The 25,132-nt window shown below is 33.3% G+C and overlaps 4 protein-coding genes across 4 annotated transcripts; all 4 read left to right on the forward strand.

The window, feature by feature from the left end:
• The first annotated feature begins 589 nt into the window (after positions 1-589).
• LOC122582300 lies at positions 590-8,649 on the forward strand. The gene is made up of 13 exons (XM_043754670.1): positions 590-845; positions 930-1,041; positions 1,427-1,500; positions 1,602-1,648; positions 1,732-1,879; positions 1,971-2,012; positions 2,391-2,595; positions 2,689-2,750; positions 3,706-3,806; positions 6,891-6,945; positions 7,337-7,384; positions 7,478-7,684; positions 8,217-8,649. Exons 1-12 carry the CDS (start codon positions 680-682, stop codon positions 7,645-7,647), a joined length of 1,230 nt encoding a protein of 409 aa, XP_043610605.1. The 5' UTR covers positions 590-679; the 3' UTR covers positions 7,648-7,684; positions 8,217-8,649.
• A 1,825-nt stretch (positions 8,650-10,474) lies between these two features.
• LOC122580847 (elicitor-responsive protein 1-like) lies at positions 10,475-11,706 on the forward strand. Its single transcript, XM_043753000.1, has 4 exons — positions 10,475-10,635; positions 10,765-11,020; positions 11,237-11,366; positions 11,551-11,706. The coding sequence occupies exons 1-4, from the start codon at positions 10,530-10,532 to the stop codon at positions 11,653-11,655; spliced, it is 597 nt and encodes a 198-aa protein (XP_043608935.1). The 5' UTR covers positions 10,475-10,529; the 3' UTR covers positions 11,656-11,706.
• Positions 11,707-12,983: 1,277 nt separating this feature from the next.
• LOC122581399 lies at positions 12,984-13,783 on the forward strand. Its single transcript, XM_043753625.1, has 2 exons — positions 12,984-13,353; positions 13,610-13,783. Exons 1-2 carry the CDS (start codon positions 12,984-12,986, stop codon positions 13,759-13,761), a joined length of 522 nt encoding a protein of 173 aa, XP_043609560.1. The 3' UTR covers positions 13,762-13,783.
• Positions 13,784-21,265: 7,482 nt separating this feature from the next.
• On the forward strand, positions 21,266-24,566 carry LOC122580924 (actin-like). The gene is made up of 5 exons (XM_043753066.1): positions 21,266-21,344; positions 22,026-22,095; positions 22,201-22,594; positions 22,750-23,363; positions 24,268-24,566. Exons 2-5 carry the CDS (start codon positions 22,036-22,038, stop codon positions 24,331-24,333), a joined length of 1,134 nt encoding a protein of 377 aa, XP_043609001.1. The 5' UTR covers positions 21,266-21,344; positions 22,026-22,035; the 3' UTR covers positions 24,334-24,566.
• Positions 24,567-25,132: the final 566 nt, after the last annotated feature.

Raw genomic sequence — 25,132 nt, forward strand, 5'->3', positions numbered from 1 at the left:
ACTGTGACATTTGGCAAATGATATATCTTCATTTCGGTCTAACAATAATCACAAGACAGCATAGGTACTGTAACAAGCACAAAACAATCCATTGGTTCATGTTTGTACGAAATTATAATTAGACATAAAAAACCAAAAAATACTTCAACCGTCATGTATAAGGTTTTATCTAAATTTTCATGCACTTTTTTTTTTATGGCTATAGGGATTATAAATAGCAAACTTCCATAAATCTAACGACATCTGGCTTTCATAGCTCAATTTTTAAGCTCAAGGACGTACGTCTTTAACATTGGAGTTAGTCTAGTCTAAAAAGAGTTTTTCTCATGAGGATGAGATTTTATTGCCTAATAATACTTCAGTGATTTAAATTTACCATTTAGGAAAAGAAAAACATTATTACAATCCGTAAGTAAATTATGAAAATCTTTGCAACAGTTTTGTACTGTATTTGTTGGTGTAAACAAGTAAATACAACGTTTTATTTTAATTTTAACCATAAAACTATCTTGCTTTGAAAATTACTCGTAATAAATAAACAAAATGAAATCAGTTTATTTGTATGAACCGGGCGTCTGGGTGTCCGAGGTTTTAACCTGGTTGTAACCGACCTTCAATCAAGTCTAAAACCCTCGGCCTCCTCTCCCTGATTTTACACACACACACCAAAATAAAAAGTATGTATAAGCTCGGTGCCAAACTGACCACCACAGCCAGCAGGTGCTTTTCCCGCTCACCGCCGCCTGTCCGGCAGCTATACTCCACCACCACCACACCACCCCCAAACCCAGTTGCACTCCAAATGATCGATTATGCTTTTTCCCTTGCTAGGTCCCACAAATCAGGTACCCTCTCTTATATATCTTTTTCTTTTTTTTTAGTGTAAATGTGTATGTATGTATACATGATGATTTATGGGTGTTGTGCAGATGAATCATATGGACAAGGTTTATTAGTTTTAGAACAATGCGAATCCAATCAGCATGATTCCATTTCTAAAGGACATGTTCTTCTTGCTATCTCCACTCTCTTATCTGAAAGGTTTTTTCTTTTTATTATTTTCATCTTTATGTATTGATTCTAGAGAAGGTTAATTTTATTTTTATTGTCGAAAATCAAATGTAATAAAAATGGCTCTCATATTTTATCTTAACTGTTCGAAGTTACAAGCTTTTATTCTATTACCAATGTATGCAAGTTTCCGGGTGAAATGGTGACATGCCGTCATTATGTCATATCGAAAAACTCACCTACATACATTGGTAACCGCATATAAGTTTGCTCCATCGAATGCTAAAAATAACTTATATGAGAACCGTTGATTACATACGATGACAATTTTGTGACAGCCTGTTCGATTTATGTGCAATAAACCTTTTAGAAAATAAGTTATGCATTTATCATGTTGCTGAAAATTAATTGACAGAGGAAATATTGTTGAAGCAATTGAGAAGTTGAACACGTTTAAGGATTTAGAGGTTGCTTCTTATCCTCTTAAAGGTAATGCCAAGTAATATTGATAGCACTTGACGTATTTTAGTTTTAATGATTGTTGTATACTTTTTACTCAATATGCTGTTGTTACTATGATTTTGGATTAGTGGCTGCCACGGAAGCACTTGCTGGACTTCATTTAGAATTAGGAGAGGTAACGATTTCCCTTTTTCTTATCTGGTCTTTCTTAGATATTATATAGATAAACTCATTATGTTCTTTTCGGTATATAATTAGGATGATACTTCTTCAGTGATAGCAGATGGTTGCTTAAATGATTTAGATGCTATTAAAGCAGAACTAGGGGATGGATTTGGATCATTTTATACTCGTGCCAGAGCATTAAAAGGCCTGATAGAGCTCGCTAGTGGCAATGCAGACTCATGTATGCATTCATTATATTCAAATGTTGCTGTTAAATTTTGTTGCTTATATGGTTATTTGATTTTATATAATTATATATGCTGTTTATGCAGCTCGGTCTTGTTTTAAAGATGTTGAAGGTAACTTGGGCATTGGTAAGCTCTTGCAACTCATGTCATGGGTTGATCTACCAAGAGGTGGCAAAATAAGTTGGTTATGGGGGTTGGTTAACGGGTCAAATTAGTTATGGGTCACAATGGTTAACATTTTATATGTTGATCAAACCTCTGGGCTGACAGCCAACATCTTTTATTTTCATTTGTATCCTGCAAGTACTTAATGCAAGTATGTTACAAGTTGGATCATATATTTTTTTGGCTACCGATATAATACAGACCAAAATGAGTTTTCATATGTATGGGTTGAGTAGGCCTCCTAAAAGTTAATTTTGTTTTGGAAATATTGGATCTGCCAATAACTCATATCATATGGGAGAACTTTTTTGTTGAAACATATTAATATCTTTTTTACAGGAAATGATGCTTTGTCATATGCTGAATTCCTGCACACAACACGGGATTTCTCAACTGCAAAGCAGTTATATCAGAAAGTAATCAAAGAGATACCAGAGTCTAAAGATTATAACGACCCATATAACCTGGCTGCTGGTAACATGGCACGGGAGGACATTCTTATGGCAGCCACTTGTGCTTTAGGACAACTTGAGTCACACATGGGGTATACTAGCTAATTCTATTATGGACTTATTTTTTCTTTTTCTTACTTGAAACCCGTTTGGTTACGCGATGTAAGCTGTGTTATGTGCTTCAGGAACTTTGGTGGCGCGGAGGAGATATTGACAAGGGCACTAACTATGACTGAAGAACGTTTTGGTTAGTATGCGTTAGGCACAACAACATGGTTGGGTTGATGGGTTGTGTAACGACTCAAAGTTAAATATTCACATGGTCTGGCTGACCTGGGAACACCTTTTGCTTATTTGTTAATTATATGAACCCAACCCATAATAGACTCGCATCAAGCCACAAGCTAGGTGTAGAAGTCACTCCAAAAAGCTAGCTCATACGAGGAGGGGACACCTTCACTTATAAGCCACCAACCAATCACATACTTGGCTGATGTGGGATCGTAACAAAACTCCACCCTTTGAAGAGCCAACGTCCTCGTTGGTTATGACTATGTTGGTCACGGTCGGCACCCTTCTTTTTTTGGGTCAAAGCCACCACTCTGAGCTCGTTGGTCACAGCTATGTTGTTCACAGTTGGCACCCTTTTTTGGGTCCAAGCCACCACTCGATAGGCCGTCACTCTGATTGTTGGAACCTCGAAGGGTTGGCTCTGATACCAAATGATATGAACCCCTCCCTTTATAGACTTGCATCAAGCCACAAGCTAGGTTTAGAACTCGCTCCAAAAAGCTAGCTCAAAGGAGGGGACACTTAAACTTATAAACCACCAACCAATCCCATACCTGGCCGATGTGGCATTGTAACAGTTAAATATGGGTACAAAATTATTTATATTATTATACTGTATAATTTTCACAATTTTTGAGGGGGGTTTGTACGCCAAAAGTGGAGCTACATTGGTTTTAGGGGTCAATTGAATAAAATCAATAATCTTTCTGATTGTGTCCCCATTGTAAACATTTATATACACTTTGGGTGACTTTAGACTCGTTTGCCCATTTCATTTGTAGCTAAATATGACCCAAATCGCCATTTTAGGAGTGCCACCTATCTTATTGATAATCTTTATGTTGTAATGGCCACTTACTTTTTGTGTTCAGTGTGATTCCTATTCATACTTTTGGTTGCATATGTTTCAGGTCCTCACCATCCAAAGATTGGAATAATATTAACTTGCATAGCTCTCATGTTTCGGCATAAAGCAACGATGGAGCGTTCTAGTTCCCTCATGGTCCAAGAGGTTAGATGTAGTACATATCAATAGATGTTCCTTAAATCCGCTTTCTAAAGTGCTTTTTTTTTTAGTGAAAATGTGAATTGTATTGCTATCAAAATTACAAATGTACAATATAAACAATCTTGGACAAGCCCAAGTGTACCATACAGACACTAATACTTCCCAAAACTATATTCAAAATCTAATCCACTAGACTAGTACACAAACATTACAGCTCAATAAAGTCCCAGAATACATCTCAATTCCCCTAAATACCACACTGCAAGTCATCTTCACACAGATCACAGCCATTCAATATTCACTGCACTAGTATGGGACCAAGTAGTCCCATCTTGCATGACTCACTATTCCCATACGCACGTGCAGTCAATAATCGACCTTACAGAACATATACATCATCTGCACATTCAAATCCCAACTGAAGAACAATGCACTCCTCATACAGCAAACAGATAGCAATTCTTCCAGTACAGACTCCAATTCTTGGCCATCTGCATTACATTTCCAGTCTTCTTAACTCTAATTGTCATCAGTTTATTCCTAACATTTTCCTGTATTAGTCTGCACAGAATCTCCACATTTCTTTCATCCTTTCTAAAAATCCTAGCATTCCTCTCCTGCCAAATATAATATACAGCAGCAGCCAACACAAGTTTGTTCACTACCCCACCTAATCCATTCTTAGTCTTTTGAACAGCCAGCAAACTCACCAAACTATTCAGATTATTCTGCTTACCCATCCTGTATGTAAATTTCTGTAACTCCTTCCAAACACTTCTTGCAAAATGGCATTCAAAAAATAAATGTGCATGACTATCAGGTTGTTTTTTGCATAAACTACATTGCAACACTCCTGCATCATGCCATTTCTCCATTTTATCTTGTGTCATCAATTTTCCCTGAATTGCTAACCAAAAAATAAAAGCATGATTAGGTATAAGTTGAGGAAACCACACAATCTTACTCCACTGTACAGCTGGCCACTTATCTCTAAGATCAAACCAAGCTTGTTTAGTTGAGAATTCAACCTTTTGATTATCATTTGTAACCCACAAGACTTTATCTTCCTTATTACTTTGAATTCTGGGCACTTTTAACAGCCTAATACTAGGAAATATTTCAATCCAGCCATCAGGCCACTTCCAAGCATCTAAATTATCATTTTAGCAACTCTGCAACCCTCATCAATCCTAGCATCATACATGGCCCTTTTATTTATTCTGTCACTTAAGGGACCAGATTGATCCCACTTATCATACCACATAGATGTACTCTTTCCATTACCAATTTCATAGAAAACATGCAATTTAATCATGTCCCTTATTTCAATCATCTTTTTCCATCCCCAACTATCATATTTATCACATTGTACTTCCCAAATACTCCTATTTTTTAGTTACACAATATTAACCCATCTAGCCCAGAGAGACTCCTTATTCTCCAATATTTTCCAAAATTGTCTCACAAGTAAGAGTGCATTCCATTTTCTCATGTCCTTAATTCCTAACCCTCCTTGTTCTTTAGGCCTGCATACATTCTTCTAAGCAACTCTTGCTTTTCCTTTTATATCATTACCAGCATTCCACAAGAACCTCTTAAAAATGGATTCAATATCCTTGATAACAGAACTTGGAAGCATATAGACAGATGGCCAGTAAACTTGCATTGATGCTAATACAGATGCTATTAATTGAATTCTGCCAGCATATGACAGATTTTTGTTCTTCCAACACTCCACTCTGCTTTTGACTTTATCAATCAATATCTTTCAATCCTTAACTCCCAACTTCTTGGACAGTAAAGGAACTCCTAAATATCTCACAGGCAGCTTCCCACATTTAAATGGTAATACCTCCTATAAATCCACCTTTTCTCTTTCGGGAACACTCCCAAAGAAGATCACACTTTTTCCAAGATTAGGCACCAACCCTGATACTTGAGAAAACTCATCTAAAGATTTCTTAATCACTTTAATGGATTCCATATTACCTTTACATAAGACCAGAAGATCATCTGCAAAGCACATATGAGATAGCTTGATCTCCTTAGTCCTTACAACCAAAGTGATATCTGTACTCCTTATTTTCAGCAATGTTCTTGTTCAGGATTAGATTAAATACTTCCATAACCATAGTAAACAAATAAGGAGATATTGGATCTCCTTGTCTTAATCCCCTGCCTCCTTTAAAAAATCCATGTGTTTCACCATTTAAACAAATGGAAAATTTGGCAGTTGTAACACACTTCATGATCCACCCAATCATCTTGCTATGCAGCCCAAAATTAACTAAAATACTCTCCAAAAAATCCCAATTTACAGTGTCATATGCCTTCTGGATGTCTATTTGCATTGCACATCTTCTAGGCCCACTTTTCCTATTATATCCTCTTAGAAGTTCCTGTGCTACAAGGATATTATCTTGAATATGTCTCCCTGGGATGAAAGCATTCTGGTTCATATTCACAATCTTATCCAGTCCCTTTTGGATTCTTTTAGTAAGTATCTTGCTTATGACCTTATAAATCACATTGCAACAAGCAATGGGTCTAAATTCAGACACTTTACTAGGCATACTTATTTTGGGAATGAGTGCTATTAATGTGGCATTGATTTCCCCAAGCAATTTCCCATTATGAAAAAACTCTTTTACTGCCAAACAAGCCTCTTTACCAATCACATCCCAAGCTTAAAGCTATGGATGGTGAACTAATCACATAATTATCTCAATTATAAGTTATTGTGGATCAACCTAAATACCGCTCTATCTGAAAATAATCAAAATCTTATAAGCTTTATTAATTTTTATTTCTCGAACTCAAAATTGATTCTTTCCAATTTAGGTCACCCAAATGGTTAGTTTAAACACATCCTAACACTTCCTGGTAGTCTTTCTAAAATGAACTATCAAGCATAGTGGCTATTGTCACATGAATTATCAAAATAAAATCATCTTTTTGTGTCCTATGATTTTGATGGTAGTTCATGAACTGTTACTGTATCACATATGGACTTTTAGCATATGCTATTTGTTTTAAGTACTTGTCTAGTTATGTTATTTCTATAATACTATTAATGTGTATCCACAGGGACTTTATAGAAGAGCACTAGAATTGCTGAAAGCCCCTCAGTTGGAAACTGAAGGTAAATAAAAGAATACCAATTGCTTTGCTTCATTAGTTTGACACAACTTTTTAATGACATATGTTTACGGTGCTTAATTAGTAAATATAGGTAAATAAAAGAATACCAATTGCTTTGCTTCATTCTCATGTAAAAATAATTACACGTATATCCCTATAGGTATGTTGTGTGTGGTTCACATGATTTTGTCTATATGACGTTTACCATAACAAGATGGCTAACATTCTATTCTTTGCTTACAATCTTATACATAATATATTACACTTGATTGTCTGATTCCGATTTATATAAAATCACACAATCACTTTCAAGTTGCACATCCATGTATGAGGGCATGGAACTTTTCTTTTTTATTAGCTGATTTGATTTGGTTTTTTTATTGCCATGACAGTTAAAAATGCTAGACTCTGTCAGAAGGATATTATTGCCCTTGCAAGAGGTATAATTAGCTTCTACATCCAATTTTGCCTATTTTAAGTAATTACATCCAATGTAAGTGGCGATATAATTTACGTCTTGGTTTTCTGTGAAGGTGGGTATGCTGAAACCCTTTGTGTTCAACAGAACCGTAAGGCTGCAGGGGAGCAAATGAAGAGTTGGGCAGAAGCTGCATGGAACAATAAACGACTCTCATTAGCAGAGGCATTAGACATATCTTCAAACATCCCAATAATAGACACTCGAATTAGCAGGGCACTGTAGTTCCTTTCATCTGGGTTTTGCTCAAAGTTTTATCGAGGTACATAATTTTAAAATGAAACTGTAGGATATGACAGATTTAATTAAGAAATGATAAAGCTCGTAAAAGTAAAATAAAAGTACATGTATAATTTTTATAGTTTGATTACTAGATATCTTCATTAGAGGTTTTAGTTATTGCACTTTGACCACCAAGAAGCTAAAAATAAAATGAGAATTCTGCCTCTATGCTTTGCGCACCAAAATGTTTCAAAGACGAGCTTTGTAGTTCACGGTTTAGCCACAGTTTTCAAGATCGTACGTTGCATCATATAGTATGCAGGGCAAGGAGATATCATTGGTTTTGTTGAAGATATATAATTTGCTTTAATAATATATAAGCTCTTGTTTGATGTATCAGTCTTAAAAAAAAGTGATTTGTTGTGCAAGTATTGTTTTTTGGTCTAATTAAGCGTTATGATTTGCATAAGTATGTTTCACCTGATTAATATCCTATAGCCGTAAGGGATTTGGGTCTCTTAAAACATAAAATAGTATGTGTTACGGCTGATAATGGCTTCTCTTATCTGCAGGTTTGTTCTTAACAATTTTGTCTATCTGTATGCATCATCTTAATGAAGTTTTTGACAGCTTAGAGGTTGATATATAAGATGGAGAATGCTCAGAGACCCTTTGGCCTAATGACATCAATGAGAATTAAGGTGTTTCTCAACCAAGTGGTCAATTGTTCAGTCCCTGACTGAAACAAAGATAAAGGGTTGGTGGTTGTGTGAGTTTTGACTAACAAAGCAGTCGTCTTACTTGTGCGGTAAAAAGTAGCTTAGCTTACTGCCTGATCTGTATCAATTCGTATTGTGACATCTAAAAACAGTTAAAACTTGTTTAAGACATCATTACATATTACTTGAATAACAAGAGGATGACAAAACTGAATACATCATTGTATCGAACCACTCCATTACGTTTGGTGACTTTTTGATATAATATTGGAATTATTATCTTATAGTATTGCAAGTTGGATTAGGTGTGCATCTAAAATTCTAAATAGATCCATCCTCTATATTGACTTCCCTTTATGACAATCTTTTTTTTTGTGAAACTTGATCCATATACCACTGTAAGATGTACAATAAATTACCCTTTTATTTCATTTTTAATCTGAAATGTTTTAATGAAGATATGTTATGCATCTCAACTCTTTCATCACCCTTTTCTTATTTTAACATCTTGTTACACCGCCAGTCCGCAACCTTCCATTTTGCTAACCAATTTTATTTTATTTTTTTATTTTTTTTTATAAACCAATACCATAGTAGCATCTACCAGTTTTGACTGTAATCAGTTGGACTTTGAGAATAAGCTCTTGTTCCATAATTAGACTTTCTAAGTTTCATATCCTATAATTTTTTAAGCTTGTTTATTGACTTTGAGAATGCAATCAACGAAATGAAAGACGGAGTATCAACATATTAGTTGTTAATTAACTTTGTATATAATAGTCCATGTGCATTTGCTTTTTCTAATATGTTTCAGCCCCCAACTTAATATACTTTCTTTTGTGCCTAATTTATATTCAGGTCATACAAACTTTAATAAGACAACGGAATTTGCGTTCATTTATCATCAGCCATGACTTTGAAGCCACCTATACAAAAACTTAGCAATGTGAAGGACGCTCTTTGAAAAAATAACAAAAAGTTTAGATTGGTAACAAAAACACTAAACCCATGGTCTTTCGGACTCGACTAATCATTCCATGTTGACTAACTTTGGGACAACGAGGCACCTGTCTTTGGGTACCAGTGTACCACCATGTAGGGTTGAGAACTTGAGATGGATAGATTCAAATCCACTACCTATATACTTTTATATCAAAGACTCCAATTTGAACCGGTACCATATTTTTTTGAAAGATAATTTTGAGTTTAAAATTCCCGTATATAATCAAAGGTTTAGTATGTTTTTTATAACCAATCATTTAAATAGTAAGTAATATATGTTTGATGAAGAAACTTAATAAAGTATGTGAACTTAACTTGATAAATGAACTTCAAACCCTAAACGGTTTACAAATTAAAATATATGGACATTTAGAGGTTGATGACAAAACTTGATGAGAAATACAACCAAAAGTTGTGTAAAATACATGTCACAACATATAATTTAACCGAATAAAAAGTCCTAAATGTTTAGCACATGTACGTTTTATCCAACCACTCCATTACTACATTATACTGTCATCAAATGCATATTAAGTCTTCATTGGTTAACTTGTATTGACTTCTTTGTAAATCAACTTTCTTTCTCTATTAATTCATTCCTTTTAGCATTATTCAAACTAAATTACACATTTTGTTTGTCGAAAGACTTTTAGGTACCTAGAACCTGAAAGCATTCTCTCCACCTTGATAGGTAAGATCATACACTGTCGAAGTATTGGGACTAAAAACCTGCAAAAAATGGCAGTAGGCAGTTCCTTTCATTTGTCGAAAGACTTTTCATCATATTTCAAATGGTTTCATCAATATATAATAAAAATGGTTGATATATAATAGCTATAAACCGTTAGTAGCATGCATAGTTGATGTATTTAAAAAGTTAATATGTCACATAAAAAGAACATTCTCATATTTAAAAATTTACTTAAATAAGACAATTAAGATGGCTTTCCTTTTCTTAATGATTCAACGTGACGACTTTTAACAATACCTCATACACGTTAATAGCACTGTCTCCGTAAGTTCCGTTTGACATTACATATATATACAATATATCTTTCTTCCACACACATTCATTACTTGCAAGATACTCCTAAACTGTAGACATTATTTGATCCTTGTATTGTATATTAACACGATACCTCAAAATTCATCCGGCCCGCGTGGATGCCAGAATCACAAAAAGGTCGAGAACTAAAAAAAATGACCAGTGGTGGTGTATTAGAAGTCACGTTGGTGGATTCCGAAGGCATAAGAGATAGAAAGTTTCTTGGTAATTAAGAACCATCCATCTTTTACTAGCTAGCTTTATTTTCATGAAATATAACTAGTCTTTTTTTTTTTTGGAAACATAAATTAATCTCGTGTTTAAAATTTACAACATTTTGATAATTTTCTGCAGGTTGTATTGTATGTTGTACCACATCGGCTGTTAATAGACCATATGTATGTGTTGAATATGGTGATCAAAAACATATTAGCAAAGTTGCTCAAGGCAAGGGAAAGAAATCCATATGGGATCAAAGATTCGAGTTTAACATTGACCACCCGCCACTACTTGATGATGAAGGCGGGAGCAAGCAGTCATCCCAAAAGCTTGTGTTTCGCGTGATGGATAAACACAAACTTTCAGATGACGCGTATGTTGGTGAAGCAACGTAAGAAAACCAAAACTTTATATAATTTTTCTTTTACGTGTTATATATTATGAGTTTCAATCACCTATATGTCAACAAAAATCAATGTATATATCAGTTATCTTGAAATGTAGTTAGTTTTTTTGGGTGATAAATATATATAGTTTTGGTGCATATATTTAATTTAAGATATATATATATAGGATTGAAGTATTGAATGGATATATACATGTGCAGGATACATGTGAAGGATGTTGTGTTAACGGGGATGGAGAAAGGGGAAGCGGAGCTGGGAAGCAGGAAATATAGGGTGGTCCGAGAGGATAAATCCTACACCGGTGATGTATCTGTCGCCGTTACCTTTAAGGTAATTACTTTTGTTAAGCTAGCTAGCTACTTCAATTCAATTATTCACACACATACATTATTTTCTTAATTATATATATTTGTGTAATACTACTGTAATTTATATTTTATAAGCTACACTACTTGTTTTAATTAATTAGTTACATGCATGATTGATTAATTTTCCCTTGCAATTATATATGCAGAGAAAATTAGATAGAGCCGAGAAATTAGAAGATGGAAATAAAACAAGCCATGTCCTGATCAATAATAATGAAGATACTACAAAAGTACCCGTCGTTGTGGCGTAGTTATATTTCATTTCATTTGTTTTAATGTAATGTTCTGTTTATAATTATTTGATCAATTAAATTCATATAAATTCAAAACTAACCTATGCATATATGTATTAGATGCATTTGCTCATCGAAGCTTAATTAAATGTACGTTTGACGTCAGATTTTTCATTCTCTACCTCTCTGGTAGTGATCAATCAATAGATCGTCTTAATTAAAGGTAATGACTATTGAGTTCAAGTGTTGACTAATAAAATCGCTGTAAATATATTAAATATATATAAAGCATCATTACCTAGTGAGTTAGTGGTTCGATCATTAACAAAGTCTTTAATTATAAACAAATTCGCCCTTGTACGTTTGATCGATCGGCTACTCTTAAGAGTGAATTATTGAAGGTTTTTGAAAATCTTGACTGATATTCCGTCATTAGTGTAATTTAAAAATTGAAGTAGGATGATATGCCGTCAAAAAGAAAAAAATAGATAAAGCTTTACTAATTTATTGGTTTATTATGCTTTTTATTATTCTTGTTTTTTTTTTTTTTTTGAATTAATTATAAAATTTTATTTATTTTTGTGGTTTATATGTTTCCTTATTAATTTTAATGAAATAGGTCTAACTTATTCAGTTCTATTGTGAGTTACATCACGGATGTCATTAGTTTCATTGTGAGTTATATCTTTATTGTTTGTTAAATTTTTTTATTTTTTTTAATATTTTGATTAAGAAAAAAATAGCGAAAAATGAAACCAAAATAATGCACTCTTTATAGTGTATACTTTAAAAGAAAAAAAACACTCCCATCTTGAATATAAAAGAATATTATATCTCTTACCCAACACAAGTGATCCATTACTTATTAAAGTTAGCTAGCTAGCATACGCACCTTGTCAAATTTGATACCTCTAGCTAGTATTCAATTCGATCAACCTTACTTCTAACAAACTTTCTTATTTGGTAAAACATATTATATGTCAGTAAGAAATTACTATTATGTATAGTGGACACTTGTAAGTTAGATTTAAAGTGTTCTTCATGCATGGGCAAACTCGTTTCTATTTTTAGGCATGCATTTTCGACACCCCTACTATACATATATACCCCCATTTTTCTCATTACTTTCATCCTCACAAAAAACTAGTGTTCTCTATTCAATTCAATTCCTTTTCCAATCAACCCCAAATGAAGTTTTTTCTGGTTCTCCTTTTTGTCGTCGTTTCATCTTTTTTTCTCCACGGAACAACCTCCTTTGGTATGCATTGCATTGCACATATATATATATATATATATACACACACTACTAGTAAACTATTTTAATTTTTTTTTTGATTGATCTTGTAATGTTTTTCGTAGGCGCGAATATTATATGTGAAGACCTAACAAAAGAGGAATGCTCATTTGCGATTTCTTCTTGGGGAAAGAGATGTGTATTGGAGAATTTTGAAGATAAAAAAGGTAGAGTGGCATACCAATGCCGAACATCAGAAGTTGTGGTGGAAAGCATCGATATCATGTCATCGTTAGGCGGCGGAGGAGGGTACATTGAGACAGAGGAATGTGTTAAGGCTTGTGGCGTTAATAGAAATGCCACAGGTATTTCTTCCGACGCATTGCTTGATAAGCACTCGGTCGTCACTCTTTGCTCCCCACAGTGTTACTACAAATGCCCTAACATCGTCGATCTTCACTCCAACTTAGCCATTGGTGAAGGTACTATACGATGATTTATCAACATATTTTAATTTGTAAAAATTTATTAACGACTCGTAGTAGCTTACGTGCACTGGACCTCTATTGTTAAATGTGTTTGATAAAAAAATATATATACAACAACAGTACCCAATCCATGCATAAGCGGGGTATGGGTATTAAGGGCAGATGACATGCATGCATTTGCTCTATACATGATTTATGTAGATTTTTTTTTTAAATCTGAAAATGTATACATGTATAATTATTTTTTCAGGAGTATCGTTGGGGGATCTATGTGAGCAACAACGTAGCCATCCTGATCGGAACATGATTGAGCTCCTAAGCTCAAGTGGTGTCGCTGATGGTCCAGTGGGAAGTAACAAGCATCGTCTGTTTAGTGCCGCCCCATCCCCTTTTTCGTTCTAGTAATTAATTTTAGGTGTTGCTCGATCATGCATGTTGATATATACATATGTGTGTGTGTTGTTTGGAAGTTTGTACGTTGTACTCGCGAAATAATTAGAGAACATATATATATATAGATAGAATCTTTTTAATGATCGATCATATATATGAGCTTTAATTTCCTAATGCATTTTCAGATTTTGGTTGCTCCTTATTATTTTCTCTTCTGTATATATATATATGATGACATATGTATTTAAACCACTTCGACATCCCATATATGCAACGAACGATAGGAAGCTAGATAAAGCATCATTAATTAATGCTGACAAATGTATTTATAATTATATACTCTATAGAACATACTCACATCATCGACTTTTAATCTTTGATGTATTATAATTTCTTAATTTATTTTAAAGTACATATTAAAATCATGAGTTCTCATGAAAATCTTGTTTCTATCAAAACAAAGTAAATGCGCATACAATTTTAGTTTTTTTTTTTTTTTTTGCCATTCCCCGACACTGTGTTCTTGAGTTTTATATGGGAAAGAAAGGAAACGAATAAGAAGGATTTTTGAAAAGCTTGTGCTCTTGAGTTTTATTTAAAAATAGAGATGAAAAAAAAAGGAAAAAAATAAGAGAAAAGAAAGGGAAAAAAACAAAGAGAACAGTGGAAACGAACTCTACATTCAAAATAAATATATTATTTTGTTGTTAGTACGAGTCACCAGCTTTATAAATGTGTCATTGGATTATGCATTTTTCTAATATATATATATATATATATCATATATTTTTGTATCGTTAATTAAAAGCAAATTTAGTAGCTAATTAATTGATACACATATTTTCTAATAAGTAGTACAGCCGGACATAAACGTGGTTTTTACGAGTATTTAGAGAGTACGCATAGTCGCATATAGACAAGCTAACATAAAGATTTCATATATGTATAAAATTTCCGTATTAGTAACTTTCCATATAACCATACCGTATATCACTGATGATTATAAAATAAACTTTCATATTTGAATTTGTATTCGACCGTTAATAATTCGCTAGCTAGGATAACCAGCACCAACTTGTAAATTTTCGCCGCCATTATATCTCATACGTTTTAAATTGTTGTCGTGTCATTGTGCGAGTACTATGTTATTATTAAATGAGCTTAACTTAAGTACCATGTTATTATTAAATTGGTAGAGTTATTAAATTGGTGTTGGTTGGAGTGTTGGACAGCTTCATCCACAGTAGACTTATTAAATTGGTATAAAGGTAGTAAAGAAAATAACTATATTATCGTATTTTTATTTTAAGACGGTTCTTATTTGATTATATATATATATATATATATATACTCTCTCGCTATATATTAATAATGGCATGCTCTGTTTTGTTGAATTATTAGTGATCATGTAAGTATTTAACGACCTATACACTGATTTAGTTAAATGTTTAATTAGTGCTTTATACTACTAATATATATAAATAGCAGAGGGTGTTTGGGATTTTAGTTGGATATTAATTGTAGCAGACACTTTGATATACTCACTCACAAGCTAGATGTCTCTACAAAACAAATTAAATAGAGTCGGTTTACAAACAGGCAAGCATCTTTAATTAATTAGCTTGGATAGGGAATAATGTTTCCTCATCATCACTTCTTGATCTGCATTTGGTCAGTCTCTAAATATATAATGATCTGTAGTACGTAATTCTATGTATATCATTTAAGTCATGTTTATATGTTATTGCAGATAACGGACGACCATAACCCTCCAACAACCGACTCTCAATCATCACAGAACAATGTAAGCACTCATTCTGTTTTGATTAACTATTAGTGATCACGTACGACACACGTTAATTAGTATATAGCTTCTTATATTATAGTTTCGATGAGTACGTGTTCCTATATATCTATATGATATCTGCATATATACTTTTATTAGCACTGATTCAGTTAGTTGGATATGTTGTTCATGTTCAATTTCCTTATAAGTTTTCTGCTTCTTTTTTTTTAAACACCATTAAGCCATCTTATTTTGATTATATGAGGTGAATACATCATTTCATGGGCTGGCCCGAGAAAACAAATGATCCGGGCCAAACACGATAAAGCCCGTTAAATTCCGGTCCCGGTTTGGCTTTCAACGACTTATATGTTAATTTAGTTTAAATGTTTAATTAGTGCTTATACTACTAATATATATATATATATATATATGTAGGGTAACATATATACTCCCTTATAAAGCAAATTAACTTTAAGTCATTAAGAACCTGATAAGTCTAAAATGCCCTTTACCTTAATACATTTTTCTATACTCACCTCTACAGTTGGACTAAACTACCCCAAATCTATTTCATTCTTAAAACAAAATTCCGCCACAATGTGCGGGTATTATGCTCGTATATATATATATATATAGGGCCCTTAAATTAAGAACCTTTATCTTTGAAGGAACTATGAGAACCATTTGTAGCCATTGGATTTAATTAATCAAAGGTTAAAATGATTAATGTGAATTATGTAATTAATTAAAATCCATTAAATAGATGGTTAGTTTCAAACGGCAAAAGGGTAATTCTGTCCATTGATGGCATCCGGTGTCAACTATATTTTCTTCCCATCAAAATAGTCAAATAGACGATCCGTTTAAAGCTCCTGACTGTTTCTTTCTTTATTTTTTTTAATATTCTTTCTTTTTGAATCAAACATGAACAAATAACTTTTTTAATACTCTTAGGCTCTTTTTCATATAATTGAATGTTCACATGTCAACGATCACTTGTATGCCTTAAAAGTAAATTGAGAAGTACTATTTTCATTCCAAATACTCTTGTAGTCGTTATGCATATACCATGTTTAATTATATGTGATTGACAGCGGTTCACAAGCGAACGCTTTTATATTATTGTGTGAACAGTCTGTAATCATATATGAATATATTCATGTTCATAGATGAACGCTCGTCGTTCATTCACGTGTTTACAAGTAAACACTTTTAAATTAAGAGTTACTCTAACTCTTTGTTCCAAAGACTCTTGTGGTTATACATGTACCATGGTTATGTGGTTTTCATGTATCTACAAGTGAACGCTTATATTTTCACGTGTGAACACGCAAATGTATCTATGATCATATATGAATGTATCCTCGTGTGTACACCATGAGCGACTTATGTTCATTCATGAACACCCGTTGGTTCTCGTGTGAACATGGAAATATCATTACTTGGGTTTGTAGGATATGCATTAGAACGTGGATAACACTTTGACTAGTTCCTTAAGTGATGGTTTTGTTAACTGTTGGGTCATTAGTAGGTTGGGCTTGATGGTTTGAGTCTACTATCACATGGCTCGTATCACAAATGCTTACAACATGATAATGATAGAGGAAAGTCAGGAAAATGCATTAATAACAGAGATAATCATGCGGCGGTTTTTTTGTTTTCAATATTTGTTAATTTTAATATGGTGCTAGATTATTATTGAAGTACAAGACTGCTCTTTTGATTACTTAGTTATAAAAAGGGTTCTTAGAGTTCCTACAAAAATAAAGGTTCCTAAAATAAGGATTCTCTCTCTCTCTCTCTCTCTCTCTCTCTCTCTATATATATATATATATATATTTAGCAGAGGGTGTTTGGGATTTTAGTTGGTATATGTTAATTGTAGCAGAAACTTTGATATACTCACTCACAAGATGTCTGTACGTACGTACAAGAACAAAATAGAGTTGTTTTTCAAACAGGCAAGTTTAATTAGCTTGGATAGGGAGTGATATGTGTTTCTTCAACACTTCTTGATCAGCATTTGGTCTATATATCATTTCCTGAAAGTGGTACATATATACCGGCCTTGCTTTAGAATTTGCTTTTTATTTTTGCTTTGAAAACACCTGCTAGCTACTCCTCGCGAATTATAATAACACGTAGCTAGAGACATATGTTTTTGTTGCATTTATACTTAAAATACATATATGACTTTCATTCAGGAAACGATCGAGGATAATTAAAGATATGTCAACCTGAGGAAATCATACACCAGGATGGTCACACATGGAATGTGAAGGGTACATTTGAAGGTCTTGATGTTGCGGTTAATTAGATACTTAAGAAAAGGAGTGATTTTTCTGCTATACGGAATACTCTTTGGAGATCCAACATCAACAATAATGTTGTGAATTAAGTTGCTGAGCGACGAGATTGATCAAGATGGCTGTTGCCTTCTCACCTTCGAACCATGCATATCTACCTTGAGTCAATATGTTCAAACCCAGATGCCTGGCATATCTTATGGACCTGTGCACAGGCCATGGCTGGTTTTTAATTAGGTATGTATAGTAGTCTCGATCTTGACGTGTACGTATTGCATAACATGGTACTTAAAATTCTGTTTTGCGTTCTTCTAAGGGTTTAATACTTGGAGTCATGCATGGGCCTACACGAACAACACTACAATTGTCCTAATTCAATTCACAATCGACACCAACAAATTAAACAAAAAAAGTCAACAACTAATGCATATAGTCTCATTTTCCAACTAAAGGTAATATATCCATATAGTCAACAACCAATACATCATACTCCCAAGTTGTAACTGGCACATAACCAGCACCAACATGTAAATTATCGTCATGCGTTTAAGTTTGCCGATGTCGCATCATGCGATTACCATGTTATTATTATTGTAAAATGTACGTATTTACCTTTTTACCTGGATCAAATAATATGGTTATTAATAAATGATACATGTAAGCTTGTAATTGGGTAATCAATTAAAAGACATTTCTTAGTAAGGATGTACATAGATTCAACAAAAGCAACTAATATTGCATTTGATGCTTATGGATTTGTACTATTAGTGCCGGGGTGTCGAGGTAAAGATCGAGAATTTTTTTTGCTACAATAGCAACTATAGTACATATACTTACATCATCGACTTTTAAGCTTTGTTATATTATAAATTCTTAAGTTCTCATGAAAATCTTGTTTCTATCAAAACAAAGTAAATGTGCAAACAATTTTAGGTTTTTTTTTTTTTTTTTTCCATTCTCCAACACTATGTTATTCTTGAGTTTTATATGGGAAAGAAAGGAAAAGAATATGAGTATTTTTAAAAAGCTTGTGTTCATTTCTCTTTCTTTCTTCTCTTTTCTTTACAAATATAACTCGAGAATACAGCGCAAATGTTAGTTATTGCATATATCAAAAGTTTCCTATTATTATACAATAACAATAACATAAATACTACATCCACACCCACGAATTTTTTGAAACAAACATATTTGACGGGCATTTTGTCAAACAAGTTCTTGTTAAAAAAAATTCATTAAACAAATTGATTTGGTCCCTCGTGAGCTTCTCGTGGTTGGTAATTTAAAAATATCTACTACTATACTAGATTTAGGTGCCGATGGGCTTCTTTTGAAGGATGATTTCGTGACGCCTTTAAGGTAGATCTTGGAGAAAGCTGCCGAATCCAAGGGTAAACTAATTAAAAGAGATGATAACAGAAAGAAAAAAAAAAAACTCAAATTTTATGTATTTCCATCACACGTAGGGGTGTTTGGTACAATGGAATGGAAAGGGTGAAAATTGAATGAGAAACACTTCTCATGTTTGGTTGTAATGGAGAATATGAAAGAGAATCGAGAATAGGGAATCGATTTCATTCCCTCAATTCTCTATGAAATGTAGATAATTGATGGGAATGGAAATTTTAAAATTTTTTTGTTGTTTTAGTGATGTTATATGTATTAAATTTGATTATTATTTAAAATTTAGTATTTTTTATATATACATTTCCTGCTTGTACCAAACGACGGAATTGATTCTTTTTCCAAATACTCATTCTCTTTCCCACTATATTCATTCTCTATTACATTTTCATTCTCTTTGATACACTCATACCAAACACCCCCTAAGTTTTATCCATGAGTCTGGACTTTGTATAAAGTCTTTTGTCTCTCACATTGTTAATTATTACCATATCTATACTCCTTTTGAAAAATTATTCGCTTCCTACAAATAGGAATTTTGTTACTCAAATGTTACATACGAAAGTACTAAATTGTCCTTAATAAACACCCACTATAGAAAGGGTTTTTATAAATTATTATATATGTCCTTAATGACTTAATTTACACCCTAAACCCTTATTTTAATAATTAACACTTTAAGCTCTTATATTTTAAAATATTTCACCATTATCTTTACATCAACCTAAACCACTTGACACTGCCACCAATACCAATAATACCATCACTGACACCACTAGACCGTCATTCCCGTCACCGCCGCCGCATTGTATGGCGCATTGTGCGGGTATCATGCTCGTATATGTGATGGAAAAACCATATTATCTTTTTTTAAGAAACTGTTCAAACATAAAGCAACTACTACTAGATTTTGTTAGGATTCTGGATTTGATCAAAGACCTTATTCATTAATAGCCCTTTCAGACTATATTCCTTGAAAACTCTTGATTTTGCCCGTATCATTTTTTAGAAGTTGAACTATTAAAACAAAGATCTAAGAAAATCTATTTACAAAATTACATGTCTCGCGGGATAATTGGTTCCTTAACCCTCTTCTTGTTTTATAATCGAGGGTGTGCTTTATTTGGTTTTGAAAGTTTTTCAAAGTATTGATGTTATTCTAGGCGGTGTAATTATATTCGTTTATGTACCGTTGTATTATTTATGGTGTCTAGTGTTTTGCTAGATACCGTATTTTTTTAATATATTATTGTTCTAAAAAAAAGTAGTATAAAAAAATTCTATTTACAATTCATGTATTGACATACTTTAATGATGGATTTTTTTTTTTTTATCAAGTACTATAAATGTGGGGATACATCATGTGAGAAAAGGAAATAAGAAAAAGAAGATAGTTTTAATTATTTTATTTATTCATTTTAACTTTTTTTACATTTTTGATTTTTTTTAATAATAACTTATTACAAAATATAAATAAAAAAAAAATTAAAAAAAAAAAAAACACACATTAAACAAAATTTATAAGAATTAAGTACACATGTGTAAGTTGTATACCTTCCACAATTTACATACGAATAACTTAACAAAAGTTAAATAAATAAAAACAACTTTCATTAAAGAACAATATCACATCTAAATCATACTTAAGACGTTAACTTTTTTTATGTTTGTCATTATTCTTAGAAATTTTATTATGACGTCCAAAATATAGAAGATTACTAGCTTTGATGATTTATAACAAGATTACAATATTAACTTCTTGTAATTTTTCACAAACCAATTCTGCTTCCAAATAAAGTCCACAATTGAATTCATATATTCATTTTTCATCAGTAACAGAACGTTTGAAAAGGACAAAAAAAAAAAGCAAGAATAAAATATAACTGAAATAGCATTCACAAAAGGTCCTGAAAAAACGTAAAATCATGAATTCAAACCAACGGATTATCGTGCAATTAGGCCATTTTTTATCCAACATTATTTATGATTTAATCCCCTGCTATTAATAATTACTCTTTGTTTTTACTACATTATTTCCTTCAAATCTCTCCTCTCAAAAACACAGCATCAATAATCATAATTTTTTTTAACAGGTAAAATTTATCTATTCATACAACAATTTTGTTCATAATGTGAGATCGATTCATTGGCTTATTTTTGTACTAGTCATTTATCGTGATGATATACATTTACGTTGGTTATGATATGATTTTAATTCTTTTACTTGTCTATGTCGTATTGTCGTTGTCTTGCATGTAACAAAAAAAACTAAAAATATATGATAGATCTCATTCGTATATGTATACAGGACATGCTAAAAGAGGTGAAATTGATCAATAGAAGAAGAGAAAAAAAAGTTACTTTGTGAAATTTTGCAAATTGATGTGCATCATGACGTGTCAGCATATGATTTTTTCTTTTAGATGCTTAGACGTGTCATGATGCACATGTGGGAGAAAAAAAAAATCAGTAACAAAGAAAGAAACTGATATTTGTGTAAACGTGTCATGACCTTTGTTTTCGATGAACAAAATCACTTGTGATGTTATGCTTGCTATGCTAAATTGATCATCTTATAAGTATATATATGATCGAAAGGCTTCAATTCGGTGCACATTAATTCTTTTGAACTTTATGTATTTCAGTCGTGATCACAATAGTTTATATATGAACATCTGATCATTTTGTAAGGTACTAGAAGATCGATATTGATAGTCTTTTAGTAAGTTTAATTAGCTGTGGTATAATAGTATAAGGTTGTTATGTTCTTGCAGATACTAGAAAATGGCCGATGGAGAAGATATCCAGCCTCTTGTTTGTGACAATGGAACCGGAATGGTCAAGGTATCAAAGTCAAATGTCAACGCTTTGTAGTTTAGTTACTTTTCTTGATTGCCCCTAGCTTGTTCGATTTACCAAGTCTAAGTACATTTTGTCGTCATAATTCAGGCTGGATTTGCTGGAGATGATGCCCCAAGAGCAGTTTTTCCTAGCATAGTTGGACGCCCACGTCACACTGGAGTGATGGTTGGTATGGGGCAAAAGGATGCATACGTTGGTGACGAGGCTCAGTCTAAACGTGGTATTCTAACTTTGAAATACCCAATAGAGCACGGGATTGTGAATAACTGGGATGACATGGAAAAGATATGGCATCATACATTCTACAATGAACTCCGTGTGGCTCCAGAAGAGCACCCGGTTCTCCTTACAGAAGCCCCTCTTAACCCCAAAGCTAATAGGGAGAAGATGACGCAAATCATGTTTGAGACGTTTAATTCTCCTGCTATGTATGTTGCAATTCAGGCCGTTCTGTCTTTGTATGCTAGTGGCCGTACAACTGGTAAGTTTCTCGCTTTGATAACAAAGTGCAACATTTTTATGAAAACAAGTCCGGTTTCTTCTTTCTTGTACATAGTCACTTGCAAAATACACATCTTAAGGCATCCTCAGATTGAATATACGAACCAATCAACTTGTGTTACCATCATTTTGCAGGTATTGTTCTCGACTCTGGAGATGGTGTGAGCCATACAGTTCCCATTTACGAAGGTTATGCACTCCCACATGCCATCCTGCGTTTGGATCTTGCTGGTCGTGACCTTACTGATGCCTTGATGAAAATTCTTACTGAGAGAGGCTATTCGTTCACCACAACTGCTGAACGAGAAATTGTGAGAGACATGAAAGAGAAGTTGGCATATATTGCACTTGATTTTGAGCAGGAACTAGAGACTTCCAAAACTAGCTCTTCGGTTGAAAAGAGCTTTGAGTTGCCTGATGGGCAGGTGATAACTATTGGAGCAGAGAGGTTCAGGTGTCCAGAAGTACTTTTCCAGCCATCGATGATCGGAATGGAAGCTGCTGGCATTCATGAGACAACTTATAATTCCATAATGAAATGTGATGTGGACATCAGGAAGGACTTATATGGAAACATTGTACTCAGTGGTGGTACTACTATGTTCCCGGGTATAGCTGACAGAATGAGCAAGGAAATTACTGCATTGGCACCGAGCAGCATGAAGATTAAGGTCGTAGCGCCACCAGAAAGGAAGTATAGTGTGTGGATTGGAGGATCCATTTTGGCATCTCTCAGCACCTTCCAGCAGGTGATTTCTTTCTCCAATTTCTTTTTATTTTTGCTTTATATGTATCTAGCAAAACAGGTGGGTTGGGCAATGGGTTAAAACATGTAATTTTCCATATGTGTCCCTTTGGCCCGAATCAGTTTTTGTCTAATTGTCCATAGATTAGTAGTTAATGTGTCAAAGATGATCACAAAGTGAATATGTTATTCATTATAATTTGACTTTTGAATAACATTTATGAGAGTTTTTATACTTTATGAGACCTTCCGCCCATTTGACCCCCTTCCTTTTAGCTAACTTCTTTTCGTTTTACGCATCAGATGTAAAATATAGCATGAATCAATTCATAAAATTTGAGTTGATGTTGCTACCTCTACTCCTTATATGTTACACTACAAAAAGGAATTTTAGTACTACTGAAGAACCGTTATACTAGTATCAACTATCTAGTATGAACCATCCAAACGACACAACTGGAATTGAAAGTATTAACGTAAAGGACCATAAGACCAAAGGCATGAGTTTATCTAATGGATTCAAATTGGATCCATAAATAGAAAGTAGAAACAGTTGTAAGTACCAGATGATAAGCGGGTTGAGTAATGAGTCAGGTGGTGACTGATGAGTTTAGATCTTTGAGGTGAAAAATTGGGCGGGATTGAGAAATGGGTTCAACCCAAAGTAGATAACTATTTGGTATATGTCAGATGAAGCCATAAAACTTCAAGCATAAAACTAACTTTTCTGATTTTATCCATTTGACCCATTAAAGGTCAAATATAACCTCCATTGACCCATCTATAAGTCACTGTGACAAATTCTGCACATATACTTGTACAAACACACACACACACACACACACATATGTATATATATCTAGTCTTCATGTGTATATATGATACTTAATTGCTTACGTTTATTACAGATGTGGATCGCTAAGGCTGAATACGATGAATCTGGGCCATCCATTGTCCACAGGAAATGTTTCTAATTGCAACAAACATGAAAAATAGTTACTCTTTAACTACGCCATTTGGAAATCGGAAGTTCTGTTTTAAGCATCTCTATGCCTGTAAGCTTTTGATCCAGAATACGAGCTTCAGCAGGCAGTTTATCCTACAAATTTTCCAGTTTTTTATTTTTACAATTGACTTCAACTATCTACTTAGCTTTTCCAAGCATAAATTGCAACCAATATATGCCACTTCTTTCATTTTTTTTTCTTTTCATTTTCGTCTACTGTAAGAGATGTTTCCATGAATGAATTCCTTATAGTATTGTCGGTTTTGCTTTGAATTTTAAGTAATCAAACCTTCTTCCATCTTCGAATTTTAAGATAATGACCCAAGTGCCACCACGAAAATCTTCAGATTTGTCATCATTAGATCAAAACTCAAGTCTTTTGCATCAGCTGTGTGTTTTTCATAAATGCTGATAATCAATACTATGCATACTATGCATCAAATATACGTGAGTAATAGTTACCAAAAGGCCATCAAACTAGCTTGAGTTTACAGGGAATGATTTGCAAAAACTTACTGATTTCGTCAAAAAGAGTTTTTAACACTTTTCAGTTTATCAAAACATCCCGTCATGTGTTAATAAGTTACTTTGGATCTTATGATTTACTCACGGATCCGGGATGTTGCCCCAACAAATACCCTGGTGTACATGTATATTTTTGTTTCTTTTGAAGCTTCTATAAGCCAACAAAATAACAAATTTATATAAGTTCAGTAAAATATCACCAATGCCAAACTTTGAACATAATCATAACCTACATCCACTGC

The sequence above is a fragment of the Erigeron canadensis genome, chromosome 9 (genome assembly GCF_010389155.1).
Source record: "Erigeron canadensis isolate Cc75 chromosome 9, C_canadensis_v1, whole genome shotgun sequence".
Lineage (NCBI taxonomy): Eukaryota > Viridiplantae > Streptophyta > Magnoliopsida > Asterales > Asteraceae > Erigeron > Erigeron canadensis.

What these genes read in the sequence shown, in the direction of transcription:
- LOC122582300 (XM_043754670.1), top strand. Translation starts at nt 680, where the DNA reads ATGTATAAGCTCGGTGCCAAACTGACCACCACAGCCAGCAGGTGCTTT. An exon ending in TATGACTGAAGAACGTTTTG is followed by an intron (nt 2,751 to 3,705) that starts GTTAGTATGCGT and finishes CATATGTTTCAG; the next exon opens with GTCCTCACCATCCAAAGATT. An exon ending in CCCTCAGTTGGAAACTGAAG is followed by an intron (nt 6,946 to 7,336) that starts GTAAATAAAAGA and finishes TTGCCATGACAG; the next exon opens with TTAAAAATGCTAGACTCTGT.
- LOC122580847 (XM_043753000.1), top strand. Translation starts at nt 10,530, where the DNA reads ATGCCAGAATCACAAAAAGGTCGAGAACTAAAAAAAATGACCAGTGGT. An exon ending in AAGAGATAGAAAGTTTCTTG is followed by an intron (nt 10,636 to 10,764) that starts GTAATTAAGAAC and finishes AATTTTCTGCAG; the next exon opens with GTTGTATTGTATGTTGTACC. An exon ending in GCGTATGTTGGTGAAGCAAC is followed by an intron (nt 11,021 to 11,236) that starts GTAAGAAAACCA and finishes ATACATGTGCAG; the next exon opens with GATACATGTGAAGGATGTTG.
- LOC122581399 (XM_043753625.1), top strand. Translation starts at nt 12,984, where the DNA reads ATGTTTTTCGTAGGCGCGAATATTATATGTGAAGACCTAACAAAAGAG. An exon ending in CAACTTAGCCATTGGTGAAG is followed by an intron (nt 13,354 to 13,609) that starts GTACTATACGAT and finishes TTATTTTTTCAG; the next exon opens with GAGTATCGTTGGGGGATCTA.
- LOC122580924 (XM_043753066.1), top strand. Translation starts at nt 22,036, where the DNA reads ATGGCCGATGGAGAAGATATCCAGCCTCTTGTTTGTGACAATGGAACC. An exon ending in ATGGAACCGGAATGGTCAAG is followed by an intron (nt 22,096 to 22,200) that starts GTATCAAAGTCA and finishes GTCATAATTCAG; the next exon opens with GCTGGATTTGCTGGAGATGA. An exon ending in TGCTAGTGGCCGTACAACTG is followed by an intron (nt 22,595 to 22,749) that starts GTAAGTTTCTCG and finishes ATCATTTTGCAG; the next exon opens with GTATTGTTCTCGACTCTGGA.